This window comes from Physella acuta, unplaced genomic scaffold (assembly GCF_028476545.2).
Source record: "Physella acuta isolate Inbredline_101_S28 unplaced genomic scaffold, ASM2847654v3 ptg001423l, whole genome shotgun sequence".
NCBI lineage: Eukaryota > Metazoa > Mollusca > Gastropoda > Physidae > Physella > Physella acuta.
Genome location: NW_026732938.1, coordinates 30,001 through 52,074, shown reverse-complemented (window position 1 = coordinate 52,074; position 22,074 = coordinate 30,001). Strand labels below are relative to the sequence as shown.

Below are 22,074 nucleotides of genomic sequence, written 5' to 3'. Positions count from 1 at the left end.
ATCACACATTTATTTAAAGACGTTAATTAATTTATTGATTTATTCATACGCAGAGTAACCCATTTTTTTTTAAAAGTTTAGATCGACCACTACACTCGGCGGGACCGTGACGTCACAGTTTTTTGTTTACTCTTTAGTACAATAAAATGGCGGCGTCTATCGAAGAAAATTGTGTTCCCATTCAAAAGTTTAACGCGTTCTAAATCTAATTTTCTGTCGGTCATAACTTTAACAATACGTCCGTTTGCTGTATTTATTACGTTCCAACACTTATATCAATTTTAAACTGTCTTTTTTCATTTAGTTTTACAATAAATTTCTCTAGATCTAAAGATCAGCTGTCGAAGGAAAGTTATGAATCTAGCCTAGATCTAGATCTAGGTCACTAGACTCAATGTAAATTCTAGATCTAGACTTAATGTAAATTCTACATCTAGAATCTATTTCAGGCCTTAATACATCTAGAATCTATTTCAGGCCTTAATTATTTTATATAAATCTTTGTTTGGCTAATTTAAGATAAAATTTAATTTGAAAGTTACTAGATTCTACTACTAGACTTAGATCTAGATCTATGCGCGGAGACTCAAAAGTATAGTATAAAAATTCATTTGTGACGTCACGAGTAAATAGCTAAGTTTGTAGCGTAGTCCGCTCTCATGCGGGTGGTACAGGTTCTAGACCAATATGTCAATGATATTTTTTTTCAATTTTTTTTTTTAGATGTGAATGATAAAGTTGCCTATCTGAACTTGGCAGGATACAGGGCAGGTGAAGTAGAGTTCATCTGTTTCTTTGTCCTAAGCATATGAAAGGATAGTGTGGTCAGAGACATGCTCGGCAGGAATCGTTTTTTAAACGATAAAAACATGTTGTCTGAGACTTGGCGGGACACTGGGCAGGTGAAGTAGAGTTGAGTAGGTCACATGTGACGTCAGTATATGAAGGGATAGTCCGAAATCGGTGTTTTCGGTGTTTTTTTTAAAAGATAAGAAACATATTTTTGAATGTGGGGTCTGTTTTTGTGACGATAAGTGACACTGCGTAGCGAGGAGGGAGGGGGGGGGGGCGGGAGGGGGGGGGGAAGGGGAGGCGGGGGGAGGGGAAGGGGGGGCGGGGGGGGGGGACATATGTTGGGGGGGTTGAAAATCGAAATCTTGGGGGGGGGGGGTTAAAATCGAAAAGTTTGTCCCCGGGCGCCGGGAAGGGTCGCTATGCATCTGAGTGACAGACGTGATGTTTTTTGATGGATGACCCCCGAAACCCACAGTTATCCAACGGATGACGGGTATTCTAGTCTATAATAATAATCTTAAAGTCATGTGGTAAGAACCTTTACTGAACCTAAAGCAGGGGCCGACAGCCTTCTGATGGGCGGTGGCACTATCATTAAAACGGTTGTTACTGCTGCTTCTTTAACCAGTACAATTTGTTCTGCAATTGTTGTCGACTGTGTGCGAGAAGACTGCGCACATCGTCGAAATTTAAGACTTCGAGTTGTTGTGTCCGTTGGATTTCGCCAGGCAACATATGGCCAGTAGACAAATTGATGGCCAGCTAACAGAACACTTATTCTATTGCCAGCCAATGCTGACCGGGCATCGACCTCGGACTGTGGTCATGAGGGGGAGCCTGAGTCATGTGATCTCTAGGGTAGGGACGCTACAGTACGGTCACTCTACTCTTTTCCCTCTTCAGAGGTGCACTTTTTATTTGGTACTAAGTAGCGCTAGACTGCTAACCCAAAAGTCTAATCCAAAAGATGCCTAAAAGAAAGTCTGTTAAGTTACAAATTAACTCAAAGCTTTTACTATCCTTTTCCTAGATCTACTTCCTTACCTGCTAAACGGAAAGTCTCGAGTTTGAATCCGGGATTATGTCAGTAGTCTGTCCCTGAGTCCACCGAGCTCTGATGGGTACCTAACTCACGCTAGGGAAAGTACTGGCTGCTGGGCATAGTACTGCCCACACTGTCCATTTATATGCCGAGGTTACAAAGCCTGTTGGGGCTGGTGGGGCTTGGTATTGCCAAAATATTAAGCACCGCTGGTTTAAAGGGTAGTTCGTAGAAGGTGTAAGCTTATTTGGTCGACTTTTAGAACAATTTTTGAAATTAGTAAATTATTTGTTAGTTTGAACAAAGTAACAAAACGGTAGCAGTTGTCGTGTTGTATCAGTTTTACCTCGTATAGTAGGTCTTAGTGGCCTTAACTGTATGACTATTGCAGTATTAGGGCTTATTATAAAACGAGCTATCAGTCTGATCATTTCTGTCCATTTTAGTAGTATAAATGGAATACATTATACAAAGGTAATTTTGCTATAGTCTGTAAAAGAAATTGTGGGGCCCAATAATAATATTTTATATATATATATATATATATATATATATATATATATATATATATATATATATATATATATATATATATATATATATATATATATATATATTTTACGACCCGACCTACTTAGATCTTTCGATTTAGGAGGGGAGGTAGACAAGAACACACGTTAAATATAACGAACACCTTTTCACTAACAACGTAAGTTTAATCTTCACAGAGATACAATATATTGAAAAGTAACCGCCACCAAAATACAACACAAAAATCCTACCACTTATTCTAACCGATACTATCTACAACTACACGTCCTAACTGGTGAGCTGCCGTACCCTGACTGTCTTAACCCTCCTAGTCCTAACTTCTTTGTCTCCCCCATCCGGTCTAACCTAATTTACATGTCGCCAACAGTTCTGTCGTGCCTGATTAAAGTGTCAGACCCTGCTAATAAACTACCCCTATTACGGTCACCCAGGCCAACTAGATACGTGTCTCCTACACCTACCCCCATTTGATGCCGTCGTCCGTAATTAGAATCTAATTGCAACACGTGCTCCGCTAATCGTCTTCGTCAAGACCTGTTTAGTCTGGGTCACGTCTCTCGTCAACCCTACCCCTCCAATCTATGCCCCCACAGTCGTAACACCTCCCCCCTTCAAGAAATTAATTCGCCCCTGGGAGAATTAATTGAATTCAGGCTACTCATCTACAGTGCCCAAAACAATAATCAAATAAGTTACAGAATATTAGGAACATAGTTAGGACTACCACACTCTAAACATCATCCTGAAGGTTGAAAGAAGAGTAAGAATTTAGTCAATACAATGACATCAAATATCGACATAGGTATGGTTTTCATGACAAAGATATATAGCATCGAGCACATAGAAAAAAAAACATTTTTAAAAAAATAATAATACAAATTGAAAAAAAAACATCCTTTAACATAATCGTACTGGATTGTTCATCCCCGAGATAACATGTCTGCAACTATGTTATCCTTCCCTTTAATGTGTCTGAGTCTATGAGAACTGTGGTGAAAGGCTCACCAAAAGCCGGGATAGAACACAGTGGAGCGTTAGGGGAAACCTGATTAGGTTCACCGACACGTTGGCAAACTTCATGTCTTACAATCCTCCGTCACTTTCTGCGGAGACTCTCGTTTCTTACCTTCCGCCAGAATTAACACACATGAAGGGTACTGGTTGTTGGTGTTACCGCTGGTGGACTGGGTGAACGGGTGTTCACCATAAAAACAATCTGGAAACACCTTGTGTCCCGCACGATCATTCCCCAGGAGTAATCCAATCCCTGGCAGGGGTAAGTGCGGCCTCACTCCAACAACGACATCACCTGTAACTAGACCCGAGTCTAGCCGTATGGTGTGGAGAGGGGCGCTCACTTGGTTTGACTCGATGCCCTGTAGGATAGCGTTGTAACCAGTAAACGAATTACCAGGTAGATGTAAGATTCCCTCCCGTAGCAAGGTCAAGGAGGAACCGGTGTCGCGTAGAATTTTTATGGGTCGTCGAGTCGATGCATCTCCGGGTATCGACACATATCCGTCGAAGATAAATGGCTGGAACTTCTGCAATGTTTCGGCTGATATTGCGTCACGGCTGGCGATACCATCACCGACCACACCAACATGAGCATTCACAGCGTGATGAATGGCCTTAGGGGCAGGCTCGACGCTTATCATTTCTTGAGTGTATTCTGGGATTGGGATGCAAACCTCAGAATGGTGTAGATCTACCAGCTGACTAATTTGTTCGATACAGCCATGACCTCGGGTGATATCTAGATCACGATCCAGGTGACCCCTCGATTGTTGGAGACAAGATATTGGGTACACCCTATTGTCCTTCACACGCTTACTGCAATGTCTAGCTAAGTGCCCTTTTGCTTGGCAGTAGTAGCAGATGACATCAACTTCACGCGATGCAGATTTGACTGGCTGCTGCACTGAAGATTGGCCTGGGAAGTTGCCTGCTCTACCCAGGGTTGGTCTATGAGAACCTTCATGTTTTGGTGTCTCATAGTAATCCCTGTGGTTCAGCGTGTAGTTATCAGCCATCCCGGCCGCCTGACGAGTCGACTTGACCCCGTTGTCTTGCAGCTGAACTCGTATTCTACCTGGAAGGCAGTTTTTGAACTCTTCGAGTAGGAATAAGGAGCAAACGTCTTCAAAGGTAGTTACATTTTCAGCAGTCAACCACCTGTAAAGAAGCTTTTCCTTGTTGTAGAGGAACTCAACGTGAGTTTCCCCTGGAGCTTTCTTTAGGCTCCTAAACTGGCTTCTGTAGGCTTCTGGTGTCAGTTCGTAAGCTCTCAATATAGCTTCTTTAACAAGCTGGTAGTTTGACTGAATGTCAGGGCTAAGGGATGTAAAAACATCCGCAGCTTTTCCAGTTAACACAGGACTAAGTAGTGTAGTATATTTGTCTAAGGGCCAATCATAAATCCTACCTGCGAACTCGAATGATTTGAAAAACCTAACTAAATCCTCTTCACTAAACTTCGGAACACTAGACTGTAAAGAAGTGAGTTTTATAGGAGAAGATGTAGAGGAGAAAGATCGCAGCTCTAATTCCCTAAGCGTAATTTCCTTTTCGGAAGCTATCTTTTCCCTCTCTACTGCTAACCTTTTATCTTCCATTTTCTCTTTACTCTCTATCTCAAGTTTCTTTAATTTAACAACTTCAGAGGTAGGATCACTCGGTACAATGGTGTCCAGACACTCCTCTTCTAACAACCCAAGGTTCACTAGCTCTACCACAATCTCATCACGTACTACCCTATTTTTAGATGAAGCTTTAAAAGAGATATTTAACTTGCGCGCGATGGCCACTAATTCTACGCGTTTACAATTATCTAACACCTCCAATGTAGGACGCTCCAAAAAATTCATTATATCCATTGTTAAAGTTCACCGGTGGCGGTTAACTCAAAAACAAAACAAAACGGCTTATACTCACAACTGCAAGTACAACTAAAACACTAAAAGTAGGGCTATCACCTTTGACACTTCAAACAGGTAGACACCAGCTATACTGGGCCAACCAAACTAAATATCCAGCTAAACTGGACCACAAACGATTTACTCACGTATACTGGGAATTGACCCTCCAGCTATACTGAGCAAATCACAAAACTCCAGCTCAACTGGATCAAACAAGAACATTCGAGTATACTGGGCATTAATCCCTCCAGCTATACCGAATCAACAAAAAAAAAGAATAACCTCTAATGAATAAATCAGTGTCAACACAAAGGTGATAAGCTCGCTACTTACTCAAAGTTTGGAAAACTCTCCTGATTCCGTGAACAACTTTACTGTCACTACTTCTAAAACTTTAAACTAAAACACAAGCTCGTGAGCCCCCAACTGAAAATGGCATCAAAAGAAACTATTCAACTCCGGCCTCGTTGTCTGTCCAATCCCGGGACGCTAGCCGCCAATTGTTACGACCCGACCTACCTAGATCTTTCGACTTAGGAGGGGAGGTAGACAAGAACACACGTTAAATATAACGAACACCTTTTCACTAACAACGTAAGTTTAATCTTCACAGAAATACAATATATTGAAAAGTAACCGCCACCAAAATACAACACAAAAATCCTACCACTTATTCTAACCGATACTATCTACAACTACACGTCCTAACTGGTGAGCTGCCGTACCCTGACTGTCTTAACCCTCCTAGTCCTAACTTCTTTGTCTCCCCCATCCGGTCTAACCTAATTTACATGTCGCCAACAGTTCTGTCGTGCCTGACGATGGGCAACAATAATCGTTGACTAAATCGAATCAGGCACGCCGGCAGGGGGCGATTCGGCTTACCCGTGAGCACCATAGCGCATACGTTCATTAAACGACGAGGTAGGTTACGGCAGTGGCGTAGCTAATGTGGGGGGGGGGGGGGAAGGGTGCGGACCGCACCGGTAGACACCATTTAGGGGGGGGGTGACACCAAGGCAAAAAATAGCAAAATATATAATTATAATTCCACTTAGTTAAGTGATTAATTCGAGTGTTAAATAGTCTTTTAAGAGATGCAAATCAAAAGTTTGAGGAGGGGTGCAAATCGAAAGTTTGAGGGTGTGGTGCAAATCGAAAATTGAAAGTTTGTCCCCGGGAAGGGTCGCTATGCCTCTGGGGGTGACACCATTAAGTACCGCACTGGGTAACACCCGACCTCGCTATGCCTCTGGGGGTGACACCATTAGGTACCGCACTGGGTAACACCCGACCTCGCTATGCCACGGGGTGTGACACCATTAAGTACCGCACTGGGTAACACCCGACCTCGCTATGCCACTGGGGGTGACACCATTAAGTACCGCACTGGGTAACACCCGACCTCGCTATGCCTCTGGGGGTGACACCATTAAGTACCGCACTGGGTAACACCCGACCTCGCTATGCCTCTTGGGGTGACACCATTAAGTACCGCACTGGGTAACACCCGACCTCGCTACGCCACTGGGGGTGACACCATTAAGTAAGGCACTGGGTAACACCCGACCTCGCTACGCCACTGGGGGTGACACCATTAAGTACCGGACTGGGTAACACCCGACCTCGCTATGCCTCTGGGGGTGACACCATTAAGTGCCGCACTGGGTGACACCCGACCTCGCTACACCACTGGGCTGGGCGACAATGGATTGCAATAGTCGCCCACTAAATTGAATCAGGTGCGTACTCCGGCATCTCTGCACGGTGCAATTTGGCGCACAGGGCTTATCCCGCGAGCACTACGCGCCTACGTTAGTTTTAAGGAGCAAACTACAATATTGATAATGCGGTACACGACATTCAATAATGAAACCGAGTTTGGGGGCCGGACGTGGCGCCCCTGCGGTAGTGTAAACAAGGGCTCACGAAAGCGTCACTTCCCGTCCCCGACACCTAGACGGTGAGTGATTAACTTACACTCATAGGTTTTCATACATTACGGCCAATGGCATGTTGGGCGGTAGTGTAGGATGGGTAACACCAAGGCAAAAAATGTGCAAAATTTACAGGAGAAACATGCTTTTTTTGCCCGTTCAATTAATAGTTAATTAAAGTTAAATAGTCTTGTAAGTAAAAATCGACAATTATAATAAGGGTGATTGGGTGACACCATGACGTAACCGTGCTACATCCAACTATATTATTAACAAACTATAGATGAACGTCGTTACTATTACGTCTGTGGTAATTAAAGCTTATAAACATCCATGTACGGGTGTGGCGTATATTTAAATTATAGGCCTATGTAGGTTAATACACACACACACACACACACACATATATATATATATATATATATATATATATATATATATATATATATATATATATATATATATATATATATATATATATATATATATATTTGTATTTATATATACATATAAGTTTCTTGGGGGGGGGGGGGGGGAATGGGGTGACAGCACGAAGTACCGCACCGGACGACACCCGACCTAGCGACGCCACTGAGTGTAGGTAAACCCGTGTCCCTATAAATATGATTCAAACACAGGCTTTGATTACATTTAAATAACTCAGTTTTATAAAACAAGGAAGTACATTTAAATAGGGAGTAATTAAATATTCTAATAGAATAGCGAGTGTTTATTGTTTATATTTATTATTATATCGTTCGAGTATTGCAGAGTAACATTAAAATAAAATAAAATAAAATAATTATTAACATGTGTTCATGAAGCTGAAGAGCCGCATCTTGACATCACAAGAGCCGCATGCGGCTCGCGAGCCGCATGTTGCCACCCCCTGACCTAAAGTGATAGGAAATTTCGTACCCTTAAGGCTTACCTTACACTATGTGAAAGCAAAAAATTTAATGTATTTTACCATTTACCCAAAAAAGTAGTATTAAATCAGTATGTAGTATGTTAAAGCAAAAGATATTTAAAAAGCTGTTTTTAAATAAACCGGGAGTGATCTCCCCTAAACTTTCTCGAATATTCTTATATAAAATAACAGGGGATGGGAACTCGGGCTATAGACATGATTTTTAATCCATTTTAAATACTTAAAGTTTTAAAAATAGAATAAAATCTCGTAGACAAATTAATTGCACACCAAGTGAACGCCAAATAAAAAAGCGCATAATGGTGCGCAATATTATTAGTACTTTTAAAATTTACATTAGTTTTTTGAGAAATCGGAAGTAGCGTAAAGTACTACTTCCAGTCAACGGAAATGACTCAAAATTTAATAGAAGGTAGAGAATTAGATCTTTTACTTACATATGAAATTTCATTTATCTATCTGATATAGTACTCAAGTTATAGGCTTTTGAAAAATTCAAAGTAGGAAAAGTACCACTTCCGGTTATCGGAAATCGCTCAAAAGTTGATACGGATCTACGATTTTGATACAATACTTATATATGAAATTTCATCAACCTAGCTGTAACGGTACTCAAGTTATCGTGTTTACACACGGACAGACAGACACACAGACACACAGACACACAGACAGACACACAGACATACGGACAAGATTGCAAAATTATGTTTTTCCGTATCAGTGAGGTGTGAAACGTCGAGATTTGTAAAAATCTCGATTTTTTTTTTTGCACGATTACAAGACTTTCTCTATACTTCGTATATACGAGAAAGTAAAAAGACATTGTTATTAAGTTCGAAATTAGCAAGACTAGAATAAATACCTTATAATTAATCAACACTCAATAAATAAAAGCAAACTAGAAAAATGGACACTATTTTAATAATTTCTAGGAGGGGGCGGGGGGGGGGGGCGGACACTGTTAAAAGTATATATTTTCTATTTTCTATATCAATTCTATTTCGTTCGGGGGTGGGGTGTTAGACTTAATTCGCTCCCCCCCCCCCTCCGAAGAGATGCCTGGAAGAAACTGTTTGCTACACATGAATAAATATCCACCTCTTAAGAACATTATGAATGGTAAAGCAGCTCATGGTAGAATCCCACCCGATGCACTATCTGTCGAGAACTGCAGTACCCACTACACTGTGACTACACCATAGGTTCTGAGAACGAGAGCTTAAAGCTGAGATACCAGCGAAGAAAGCAGAACTTCATAAATGCAACAATTGGAGAGAATGAAATTTAAGCATTTGACAAGAAATTAAGACAAGAAAAGGCACGTTTCTACAAAAACACGTCGTGTACTGACCACATAACTAAGATTGAGTGGCGATTCCTCTCTACACAAGCCTAATTATAGGTGATTTTTGTTTAGGCGTTTGATAGCGTAGACAGATAGGTCGGTGATGAACCCCATATGGCAACCCCTCCTAAATTCGTAAACATTATCCAACACCCGGGTTCGGGTTCGACGGACAGACATTACATTGGAACAAAGGCGTATCCAGGTTTTCGTTGTAGGGAGAGCGAAAAGAGCAAAAAAGGCGCCGCATTTTTACTACGTTCTATTTACGTGTATTATATATATATATATATATATATAACTTCTCGCATTCACTTTTTTTTGGGGTAAACGAAGACAAACACTCACAAAGGAAGAACACAAAGAAAAAAGGGACTTATACCAGGCATGACACGCTTATTATTCAGGATCAGCTGGAGGTTCGTATCGACGCATTCTTTCCATCTCCTGTAGACATTCCTCATTGCAGGGTTTTTTTCCTGTTAGCTTGCTGCAATCCAATTCCACAATGCGTACGCCTTCGAGTGATCGTACTCGACTGAGCGCAACATACGCCTGGCCCGTTTCAAAAAGCGCTGGTCCTAAATAGACAACGGCGTGATCAACTGTGCAGCTTTGCATTTTTTGCACTATGCATGCCAAGCATAGAATTATGGGCAGTTGTCTTCGCTCGACTTTTCCATAATTCAGTTTTCCATCAAATTCTACGCATCTCGGCTCAATCCGATGGATTCCATCTGGCCCAAAGTCAATGCTTGTCGGGAATGTCTTTATCAATCTGGTCGCGTCTGAAATTTGGCCAATGAATTTCTGTAATGTTGCCGATTGAGCCATTAACCAGTCCCTTTTCAACGATAATGTTCGCTCTCAACATCACTTTAGCGCCGAGGAATATTTCCATTTCCTTTTGCAATCCTCCAGTCTTATTTATATCGTTGGATACAACTTTGCTCATGTCGATTTTGTCGACGTTTTTTTCCAGAATCAATGATTCGATCCTGAGACATGATCTTGTATATTCCAGTGCCTTGCGATCGAGTTTTTCAGTAAGCCAGAAGAGGGAAAGTACCGAACCTTGTTTTTATTAAATTACAATTACTAGGTTATGTCCCTTTTTTGTACAAATCAATAGGAGTCTAAAATGATCAATAAAATTTTTCCATGGATCAATTAAGTAATAATAATAATTGAATATTGTATTGTCATCGGAAACAAAGCTTCCCTGAAAATGTCAGCACGCTAGCTAACTGGGAAGTGCCCGAAATTTCGTTAGCAAGATTTGATGGAAAGACAAACAGACGCGAAAGCAAGTTAAAGAAAACGTGGGAATATATTGTCATTTAGTGGTTCAAATGGCCAGAACAAAAAATATTATCTCCTTGGTAATTTTGGGATATTTGTATCAACGGAGAATTCCTTATGTCTACAAAATAAAATTATGGCCGTCATTTTGGGGTATAGATGTATACAATTCACACACATTTTCAAATCATTAGGCGTATGGTCCTCTAGTAAATGTCAACGGTTAAGGCGCTAGAGTTCATAGATGAACTACAACGGCAAAGTGTTCGTGGCCAAGGTGAGTCATTTAGAAGGAGACCTCCGGATGTGGCCAGGCATGGAGAGGGGTGGGCCACAAGAATGTTGGTAGAAAATTAAGAAAATCAACCGTGACATTCCAATGAATACGGGTTACGGGACGATTAATTGATTAATTTACAATGAACAAGTATGTAATTTTTAAAAAATATTTTGCTTGTCATAAATTCCCATGTCAAATAGGGCTGGTAAGTAGGTCACCAACCAGTTCTATGGCTCATGCAGGTTTTATTGAGCCGTCGAACTGGTTGGTGACCTACTTACCAGCCCTATTACCAAGTCAGAGAACAGTCACGTGACTGAATCGCACGACCATAGCATGACCAAATCATATGACTAATATGTAGCCAGATTGTGTGACCAGTAGTGGTCCCTTCGAGAATTCCTTGAGAGGACGTTAAAACTGACCGTAGACAATAAATCTTTATACTATACAAACAGAAAATTTGTTATGAATAACGTAGGTACATTTTTCAAATAATAATTAGTTGTTTTATAAAATGCATAAATAAACAATTTTTGGTGTAGGAAAGTTGTAGCGATGGGGAAAAACCTGTCGTGGAGGGTCCATAAAGAACGAAACTTAACGTGCACGTTTCAGCAATTAAGAAAAGTTTTCGCGTTTTCCCTTTCCATCATCAAATCTCTCAATTTATTTTCAAAAACATAATATCAAGTTAAATAGTTTCAACTCGTCTTTCTTAATTAGCATTGTTGCGTTGACACGTATAATCTTCTTCTCCCTAGCCCCTCTTCAGCTTTGTGAGCTTCCCAGCCATGAGTTGTTTGAACATCCTTGTGGTAGCCTGTCTGCTCGTCTCTCTCAGCCTGGTAGCAAGCCTACCTCTTAATGCAGAAGGCGAGAAGCCAGAAAAAGGCTACGATGGAATAGGTTCTGCTTAAAGCTGCGGACACACATCCATTGCGGCCACACATCCATCCAGAAATGACGAGTTAATAATCGCAATTGTCCAGTATGGAAATTGCGTTAAAAAGTGGTGTTACTTTTTACTTTTATGGTTTCAGAATCTATAGCGAAGACTGAAGATACGAGAAAGTTTAGGGGAGATCACTCCATCTTTATAATTTTAACTATTTGCTTCCGAAAATAAATTGACACAGAGATTGAGGAAACGACAACAGATACTTTTTTGTGGGTTTTTTAAATTTTATTTCTCATAAAACGAAACAAAACGAACATATAATTTATTTTCACTTCTGCTTCTAAATTTTACAATTTTTTTTTTACTCGTCGCTATTTTATTACACTGCATTAAAATATATATTCCTTCCGTAAAATTTTAAATATATAGGGTTTTCCCCCTAAAGTTTACCCTGCCGAAATATAAAATAAAACGTTCCTGATCTGTTTTATTCTCTCAAGGGTTTAATTAAGTATCTGATTTCCATAATCTTTTGATAGAATAAACTGGTAGCAGATTCAATGAAAGACTGATGTCCTACACATCTACGTGTAACCACACGGTTTATCTTTTCTCAGATAACTCTTAAAGTTATCTGGCCAGGATGTGCTGTGGAAGAAAAAAATGTTAATGATAGAAGACGATTTTTTTTTACGTTTACCAAATATATTTTTACGATTAAGAATTTAATATCGGTCAAATGCGCAAAAACATCTCCCTTCAAATCCCACAGGTAGATGAGGCTCGATAGCTGGGGGATAGTAACTAATCTATGATAGAGAACTTACAAATCAAACTGCAGCTGCTTTTTTTGTTTTTAATTGGATGGACAAAGGTTATTGAATCTAATCCAAAGAGAAATCGGAAATAGGAAATAACGGCCTAGATGGCGAATAAAGGGTTGACACGAAGAACTTAACTTTGATGGAGGAAATCCCATCCAACATTACAATTAAGCGTGCTTAAGAAAAGAAGAAAACACAGGAAACAGCCGAAAAGAAAGGTCAGAGATAGTGGGGATCGGAAAGCTTTGACATAGGCTCTAATGTTCCGTAACCAACGAAAAGGGACACCGACAAATACGTTCTGAAACGTTTTTAATTCTCCGGAATAAAATTAAAAGGAGTAATGAATCCCTACATTCGACTTTTCTTGAATTCAGAATACTTGTCCAGAGATTTAGTTTGGGTGTAATAAGTTCCAGTGCAGTTCACAATGGCCGTCGCAGGGTTATCTTCCTGGTGTTAAGAAGAAATTACATTTGTTACGTACACATAGAGTTAAATAAATAATACATCGTGTTATAAGCAACAGATATGCACTACTTTTAAATCTATATGTAAATTTAAAAAAAAAATAAGTGAAGTAGAACTCTTTCGATTAAGTGACCTCGGAACGTGAAGGGATAGTGGTCAACACTATGCCTCGCTTACTTTGCTTTCACTAAGGTTAGTCAGGTACACTTCCGAGCTTGATGGACTAAAGGACGTCTTATGGATTCGAACCTCGGGATCCAAACTCGAGGTTTTTTAATTAGTGGTCAAACGCTCTACCACACAGACGAATATGTGAAAACTCTGTCTATATGTTAGGTCTATTCTCAATGCTTACTTTTTGTCTTAGCTCTATGTCAATGCTTACTTTTTGTCTTAGCTCTATGCTCAATGCTTACTTTTTGTCTTAGCTCTATGTCGTTGCTTACTTTTTGTCTTAGCTCTGTGCTCAATGCTTACTTTTTGTCTTAACTCTTTGTCAATGCTTACTTTTTTGTCTTAGCTCTATGCTTAATGCTTACTTCTTGTCTTAGCTCTATGTCAATGCTTACTTTTTGTCTTAGCTCAATGCTTAATGTTTACGTCTTGTCTATTTCTCATTAATACTTATTGTCTCTTTGTAAAGGGATCATAAAAAGACGTTATTTAAAATAATGCATTTAGAAAAAGGATATGATGTATACATAAAAGTATAAAATTATCCTACTACTGCGTCGTCGCATGGAGGAGATTTGGCTGTAAATTGATCAATTGCTTGACCCAACCGAAGAAATGTCACATCACATGTGGGAGCGTACGTAACCATGCTGGCTGTTAACTGATTTTCTAAAAAACTTTTGTTTATGTTGGCAGCTGCAGGCGCGCTGTAGAGAAAATAGATTTTATATATATATATATATATATATATATATATATATATATATATATATATATATATATATATATATATATATATATATATATATATATATATATATATATATATATATATGGTCAAAGCTCCGTTATGTTCAAAGCTCCGCTGTGGTCAAACCCCCTATGGTCAAAGCTCCGCTGTGGTCAAACCCCCTATGGTCAAAGCACCTGTGGTCAAACGTCCGCGCACCATATATATATATATATATATATATATATATATATATATATATATATATATATATATATATATATATATATATATATATATATATATAAAAAGTTATTATTTCACTGGAAAATAATTCAAATATATAAAAGCCCATGTCTCTCTATCTCTCTCTCTCTCTTTCTCTCACACACACTCTCCCTCTGTCCGCATGTCACGAGCCTAGGAGATCAGTAGGCCTATCTCCATTGAAATATAAAGAACTTAAAGATACGGACTTAAAAATAATATGCTGGATGTTTTAAATGTATATACTAAATTGTATTTAAAGAAATAATATACAACATTAAGCTAAAATCTAATGTAGAAACACAATTTAATTGCGCACCCGGAAAAGTGTTTATGGTTATAAGAATAACGCAATAAACATTAACGTCAAATGCCATATGTTTAAACTACGGAAAGAACACAAAACTAATGGCGGCATCTTACAATTTTAGATTTTGAAGAAATGATTTATTGATTTAGATATAGATTCTTTAAATCCACTTTCCAAGACGTATGCTTTGATCGGTCAATACACATGGCTTATTTTAAAAACAATGTCTATGTTATTTATCTGAGACTTACGCACTGTTGAAAGCATATCGTTTTTCAATTATTTTATCTCCTGACATCATTATACCAAACACAGATTTTGTCTCACTACCATTACTCTCCTTGAAAACTTGATAAAACTTAAGCTCCTAAACAAACAAATATATATATATATATATATATATATATATATATATATATATATATATATATATATATATATATATATATATATATATATATATATATATATATATATATATATATATATATATATATATAATTTGACATTTATATATTGTACTGGCAATGTATGAATGTCGTTCATTTTAGGAATAATATGAAGTATCTGTGCAATACTTTTCCTAGACTTTATATAAAATGCCTAATCATTTTTATATTTTAACACGGAAGAAGAAATACAAATATTAAACCCATAATTTTCCGTTTTTTTCATCGTCTTCACTAACGTGCTTACAGATTGTTTGAACTTAATTTCGCCGGAGCTTTCCCTTCGACACACACATCACATGGAAGAAAATGATTATTCTTCACAATGAACGTCTTCACTTTACTATAGTTTTCTTTATCATGTATTGCAGTTAGTCATTTCAGCAGAAACTTAAGTCTCTGCCACAGCAGGGTGTGTTTTGTCCATCTGTCGTTTCTTTTTTTTTAACATTTTGTATTATATTTTCCACTTCTTGCTCGTAGCTAGTGGAGGGCAGAACCCCCGGGCGCCGATACTAGAGAACTCCAAATGGGTGTGAAATTAAAAAAAAAACTTTTTTCGATTTGCCTAACTGGATTACACGCAGACGAATGTAAGACCATATGTGTTACCACTATTCAATTTCAACATATAGCATATAGCGTAATAATTATAGAAATGCTAAGGCAAACAACATTTCAAAACCTTTTTGTGAAATATTTTAAAAACAAGATTTAAATCTGTCTAGTTGGAGAAAAAAAAAAAAAAAAAAAAAAAAAAAATATATATATATATATATATATATATATATATATATATATATATATATATATATATATATATATATATATGTGTGTGTGTGTGTGTGTGTGTGTGTGTGTGAGTGTGATAGTGTGTATAAGGCGATATATTATTTTCCAACAGTCATTATAAAAAATTAAACACCGATATACCGAAGAATCTCCGAATTTAGCTGTAAAAGGAGATCTCGTTACACTGGCTTTTATGTTTTCTTTTGTCCCATTGGCGAAGATATGCTCCACTCCGCTGTTTTCTCCTCCATAGATCTCAAGAAAGTTGGCAAACACCTGGGCATCGTCTACAACTGCTGCTTTTGCTGCATCTAAAATTACATTGAATAAAGCTTGAATAATCTCCCCTACACTTTATCGTATATTACGATGGGCAAAAAAATTTTTTTTAAATGCGCACAAAATGAACATTAACAACGTTTGTACAATAGAGCGGAAAGTTAGTGACTTAAAACGGAAACTTTGATTAATTTCTTAAGTTATTTTGATTAGTTTTTTAAACAAAATGTCAGAATATATATAGAGAAATGAAAAAAAAACTCCACTGTGAAATGAATAAACTTAGTTCCAGAGAAGCATAGACATAACTTACACAATATAAAAGAAAAACGAGTAAAGATTATTATAGCCATTGATCACTTTATATTTTCACGATAATGTTAAACTTGTAACGATTTAATTTTAATCTTAACCCATATCGAATTTTTTTTTAATACACAAATTATAAATGTCGTAAAACGAACTTACACACTGCAGTAAAAACAAAACAAACTGCTAAACAGATCAGGACTTTTTTCATCTTGACTTTCTAAAGATAAAAAAAAAAATTCACACACAATTTGAAAGCAACGATAACATTGTAATAAGTTACAAATATGTATAACAATTTTTCAAAATAGATTAAACCTACAGTACAGAATAGATTCAACTAGTAATCCAAAATGATAAATTTTAAACACGCCAAATTATCTCATCAACTTTTCCCGTCTGTGTCCAAGATACATGCAGCGGATGAAGTAGAGTTCATCTGTTTCAATGACCGCGGCATACAAAGGGATAATGTGGTCAGCGCTCTGTCCAGTCTTTTGTGATTCCCTAACGTAACTTAGGTGCCCATCAGAGCTAGGTGGACAGATGGACGTCCTGGATTCAAACTCGAGACTTGCGGGTTAGCAGTCTAGTTCTCTACCGATAGGCTACCCTGTCCCTCAACATCTTCTATCAGTTTTCATGTCGATCGGATACATTGCTTTATATATAGAGAGACTAGCGTGCTCGTCCCCATTGCTGCGGATTTAGAATAAAGTCCGAGGATATCCCGGGGCTAATCGTACCCTGACGGCGTGCGGGCAGACGCGCCTGGTTCAATTTAGAGAACGAATACTTCTTATTATTATTCTATCATATTATTTGAAACGAACGTAGGCGCCATAGCGCTCACAGGTTAGCCCGGGGCGCAAAATGGCACCCTGCCGAGGTGCCGCCCGTGAGAAATTGAAATTGTTTCACATAAACCTCCCCATGAGAATTCTCAACAATTTCTCAGAGTTGCTTGGTGATCGGATGAAAGCTGTAATAATGCATTAAACACAAATAACATCTGAGGAAATATATTAGGAGGGTTTCATCAATGCTTTACCTATCCTACATTCTTAGACGCGTAACCTTGTTTTCTAAAACTGAGTTATTTATATGTAATCAATATCTGGACTTTGATTATAATTTTCAGGGCACTGGTTTACGTATACTATTTGAAAACCTTGTGTGTACGTAAATCACTCACTGTAATATGAACTTTAATTATTTACCGCCTAAGTTTCGACGACGTAGAAAGAACGCTCTCGTGAGCATACGGCTTTGGCTCGGTTTCCTTGTCAATACTTTAGGGTGCTCCTTAAAACTAACGTAGGCAGAATAGTGATCAAAGATTAGCGGAGGGCGCTTAATCGCACCCTGACGGTGTGCCGGCGGACACACCTGATTATGTATAGTGAGCGACTCTAAATTGCAATCTTATGCATAGTCTATGGCACTGTTTAAAACAATTGTAAGCGCCATAGCGCTCTCAGGAAAGCCCAGGGAACAAAATTGCACCCCACAGGGGCGGCGGTGGACGCTGCCGATTCGATATAGTCATTGTTTATTGTTGTCCACCGTGTCTTTAGTGTATAGCGTTTTTTACTTTCTTGAATACGAAGTATAGAGGAAGTATTGTAATCGTGCAAACACTCGACATCGAGATTTTCACAAATATCTTCGTTTTGCACCTCACTGTGTCGGAAAAACATAGTTTTGCAATTTCGTCCGTATGTCTGTGTGTATGTTTGTATATGTTTTGTGTGTGTCTGTAAACACGATATTTTGAGTATCGTTACAGCTAGGCTGATGAAATTTCATACATGACTATTATTTCAAATGTGTAGTTCTGTATCAACTTTTCAGAGATTCCCGATAATTGGAAGTGGAACTTATTCTACTTTTTTTTTCTTCTAAAGCATATAACTTTCGGATATATTAAAAAATAATTCACACATATGTAAAAGATCTACTTATCTGCCTTCTGTCAAATTTTGAGTAATTTCCGGTGACCGGAAAAAAGTAATTTACGTTATTTCCTATTTCTGAAGTGCGCATGGAAATTTATGAAGTACCAATACTATTCCGCGTAATTATACTCATATTGTTTAACGTTCACTTGGTGCGTAATTCTTTTTTCTACGAGATTCTATTCTATTTTAAAAAGTTTAAGTATTTAAAATTGGATTAAAAATTATGTCTATATCCCGAATCGCCATCGCCCATAGTTTTGTATAAGAATCTTCAAGAAAGTTTAGGGGAGATCACTCCCGGTTTATTTAAAAAATGAACGTAGGCGCTATAGTGGTCAAAGGACAGCCAGGGGCGCTTAGGGTCACGACATAACCGGGGCTCCGGAGGTAACGCCTGTTGAAGTGATAACGCTGTATATAATACTACCCATCACCCGCTATGCAGGACGCCTGATTGCTAAAAAAAAAGCCGCTATTTTTTTATATAGAGTATATTGGAAAAAATCGCACCCTCCCTGGCTCTTTACGAAATTAAAACAAATATTTGTTTGCAAAAACCTCCCCTGTCGTGTTATAATAAACACCCCAAAGTTTCATAGTGATCGGACGAACGGTGTCAAAACGCAATCGACTTTTATTTTTATATATAGAATAGAGAAGAATCGAATTGCGCCTTGCTGCGGCGTCACCTCGGCAAATTTAAAATATTTATTTTCGCAGTTATCTTCCCATGAATATTCTTAACAACTTCCAAAAGTTTCATGTCGATCGTATGAAAGTTATAGTAGACAGACAGACAGTAAGTTCTCAACGTAGATAAAGGCTGATAGAGAGACAAAGACACAGAAAGACAGTGAAACAGAACGATAGACAGAGAGACAGACAGACAGAGAAACAGACAGACAGAGAGACAGACTGACAGGCAGGTAGGCAGACAGGCAGACAGAGAAAGAGACAGACAGACAGACTGAATAACAGACAGACAGACAGACAGACAGACAATTGCAATCAGTTATATTTTAAAAATGCTTAAAAACACATACACAGAATAAGAGATAAATTAACCAAACACACACACACACAGACATATATAAGCTAATAAATGTATTGAAAGCTCATTCTGAGAAGCATTACTGAATTATTTAAAGTCGAGGTTAAGAAATTAGACTGCTAACTAGCTGTACGGTCTAGTTGTCTACATCGAATTTGTGACACAGTAAGAAAAAGGGACTGGTAAAAAAGGCCACTTTCTAAGTTAGTGAGGGGGTGGCGTTTTTTCAACAACGTATAAATTTATGTATAAAAGAAGGGTGGGGGATAGGCGCAAGATTGATAGTTCTCCCCGGGCGCCGGAAAGGGGTGCTGCGCTTCTGGCCCCGTGACTCAACAAATGACATCACCAGCAACCGTTTAGTTTGCAACCGCAGAGGCGTAACGAGGGGGGCATGGGGGGGGGTCATATGTCCCCCGGCGCCGACCTTAGGGAGTGCGAAAATGGGTTGGAAAAATAAATTGAAAGCGTGAGGGGGGTGCTAATCGAAAATTTGAGGGCGGGGGGTGCAAAGCAAAATCTTGAGAGGGTGCAAATCGAAATTTGTCCCCGGGCGCCGTGAAGGGTCGCTACGCCTCTGTTCCATCGTTCAGGGTAGAACTTAACAACAAATGTGAAAATGATATACTTAAATTAAAAGTATACTTACAGATCAATGGATGTTGTTTACTCAGCTTTTTGTTTTAAATGTTGAGTGTCTATTTTTCTTTGAACAGTAAGAGCCAGCCTTATTCTTAAACTGTGGTGTGTACGCTATCAACGATGAGCTTGCGCGCCGACTGTGTGAGAGCGCTACTGACGATAAATTCAAACCATTCAGTGTTGCCACGCCCTGGTAAACGAGTAGCCAATCGGATCATTACATCTTAACCAACCTTGCATCATTGTCGACGTGGCTGTTTCCCGCTGAATAACTCCATTTGACGTCATCCGCAAAGGCGTTGTATTAGGGACAGTGGCGTATCCAGGTTTCACTCTAAACAATATATATATATATATATATATATATATATATATATATATATATATATATATATATATATATATATATATATACATACATACATATAAACACACTACAACCAAAAACAATGAACGCGGCATAATCTGTTTCGTAATCCTTGTAAAAAAATTACATAATAATTCCTGGGACATCTATTAAGACTAGAGAAAAGGGGAAATAATCGATAACTTAATATAAATATATATATGTCTACATATTTTATTATAAATATCAAAACAAATCAATGATTACTTTAGAATCTAATAAAGTAGCTTAACACTATTTGTTGTTACAAAAATATTTTGTCTACAATCAGAATTAAATATGTTGTCTTCATAAATGCTAAAGTACTACAGCGTAATGAAAGTTTTTTTAAATCCAAGTTAGTATAAAAACCAGCTTTTCAATGAAGCAGTAAAACATTCGGAATAATAACCTACATTTAACTAAATTATCGGTCTTACATTACAGTTCATGCACTTTTTAATTAGCTACTGACTTTTAGTGTTCTTTAAAGATCATTTCTTGACATAATGAGAAGGTATGGGTTAGATCACTGTATTCCTCACACACCTTTTACTGGTAATTGCAAAAACAATATTCACAGAGATTTACGCTTCAAATGTGCCGACCAAAGATAATTTTTTTAATAAATATCAATGTTTAAAACTTTGAGTTTAAAAAGTTTCCAAAAAGGCGCCCCTTTGCAAAAAATGGCCAGAGGGGGAGCGGCCGCTCCCCCTGCTCCCCCCTGCGTACGCTACTGATTAGGGAGGGAACAATCCCCCTACACACGAGCTACTAACAAAGCCTGTTTACGAAACGAAGTGTTAAGTAAATATTAAAAAAAAAAATATTAAATCAAAAACATGAAAAGTTTAAAAACTTGTATGCTCAACACTCTACGAAAACCTTATATACGAATTTCAGCCAAGGAGGCGAAATAGTAGTTTCAATGGAGGGAAGGAAAGACTGAAAATGTTATTTAAAGACTTTATATATTACCTAGGAGTGTGATTTTTAGGGTGTAAATTGAAACATTACTCTTCTTAACATCCAAAGCTAGAAAAAATAGTGAAGAGTAGACCATAAATAGAACCGGATCATATGTGTATTGGCATAAAAAACATACACATATTATTCTTTATATATATATATATATATATATATATATATATATATATATATATATATATATATATATACAAGGTAGAAATAACTCGTCTGCAGTGTTTCTTCAAGACTTTTTTCTCCGGGGGGGGCTCTTGAAATTTTCGGGGGGGGGGGGGGGCGGTAGACTTTCTTCGGGGGGGGGGGCGACACTGTTAAAATTATATATTTATATATAATTTATATAGAAAATATATACTATTATTATAAATTATATAAATTTCATTTCGTTCGGGGGGGGGGGGGGGGGGTAAAAAAATTTCGGGGGGGGGGGGGGCTTT

At 38.1% G+C, this 22,074-nt stretch overlaps 1 protein-coding gene across 1 annotated transcript; it reads right to left on the bottom strand.

Annotated features, from left to right (window-relative positions):
- Positions 1 to 12,318: 12,318 nt before the first annotated feature.
- Positions 12,319 to 20,414, bottom strand: LOC131927607 (uncharacterized). The gene is made up of 7 exons (XM_059283318.1): positions 20,270 to 20,414; positions 16,768 to 16,828; positions 16,162 to 16,331; positions 15,031 to 15,146; positions 14,023 to 14,179; positions 13,183 to 13,280; positions 12,319 to 12,651 (listed from the first exon to the last, which is right to left on the bottom strand). The coding sequence occupies exons 2-7, from the start codon at positions 16,817 to 16,819 to the stop codon at positions 12,588 to 12,590; spliced, it is 657 nt and encodes a 218-aa protein (XP_059139301.1). The 5' UTR covers positions 16,820 to 16,828; positions 20,270 to 20,414; the 3' UTR covers positions 12,319 to 12,587.
- Between the last annotated feature and the right edge of the window lie 1,660 nt (positions 20,415 to 22,074).

Coding starts and splice junctions, on each gene's coding strand:
- LOC131927607 (XM_059283318.1), bottom strand. CDS start 16,819: ATGAAAAAAGTCCTGATCTGTTTAGCAGTTTGTTTTGTTTTTACTGCA. Junction 16,332..16,767: donor TTTTGTTTTTACTGCAGTGT/GTAAGTTCGTTT, acceptor ATGTAATTTTAG/ATGCAGCAAAAGCAGCAGTT. Junction 13,281..14,022: donor CTCCATGCGACGACGCAGTA/GTAGGATAATTT, acceptor TCTTAACACCAG/GAAGATAACCCTGCGACGGC.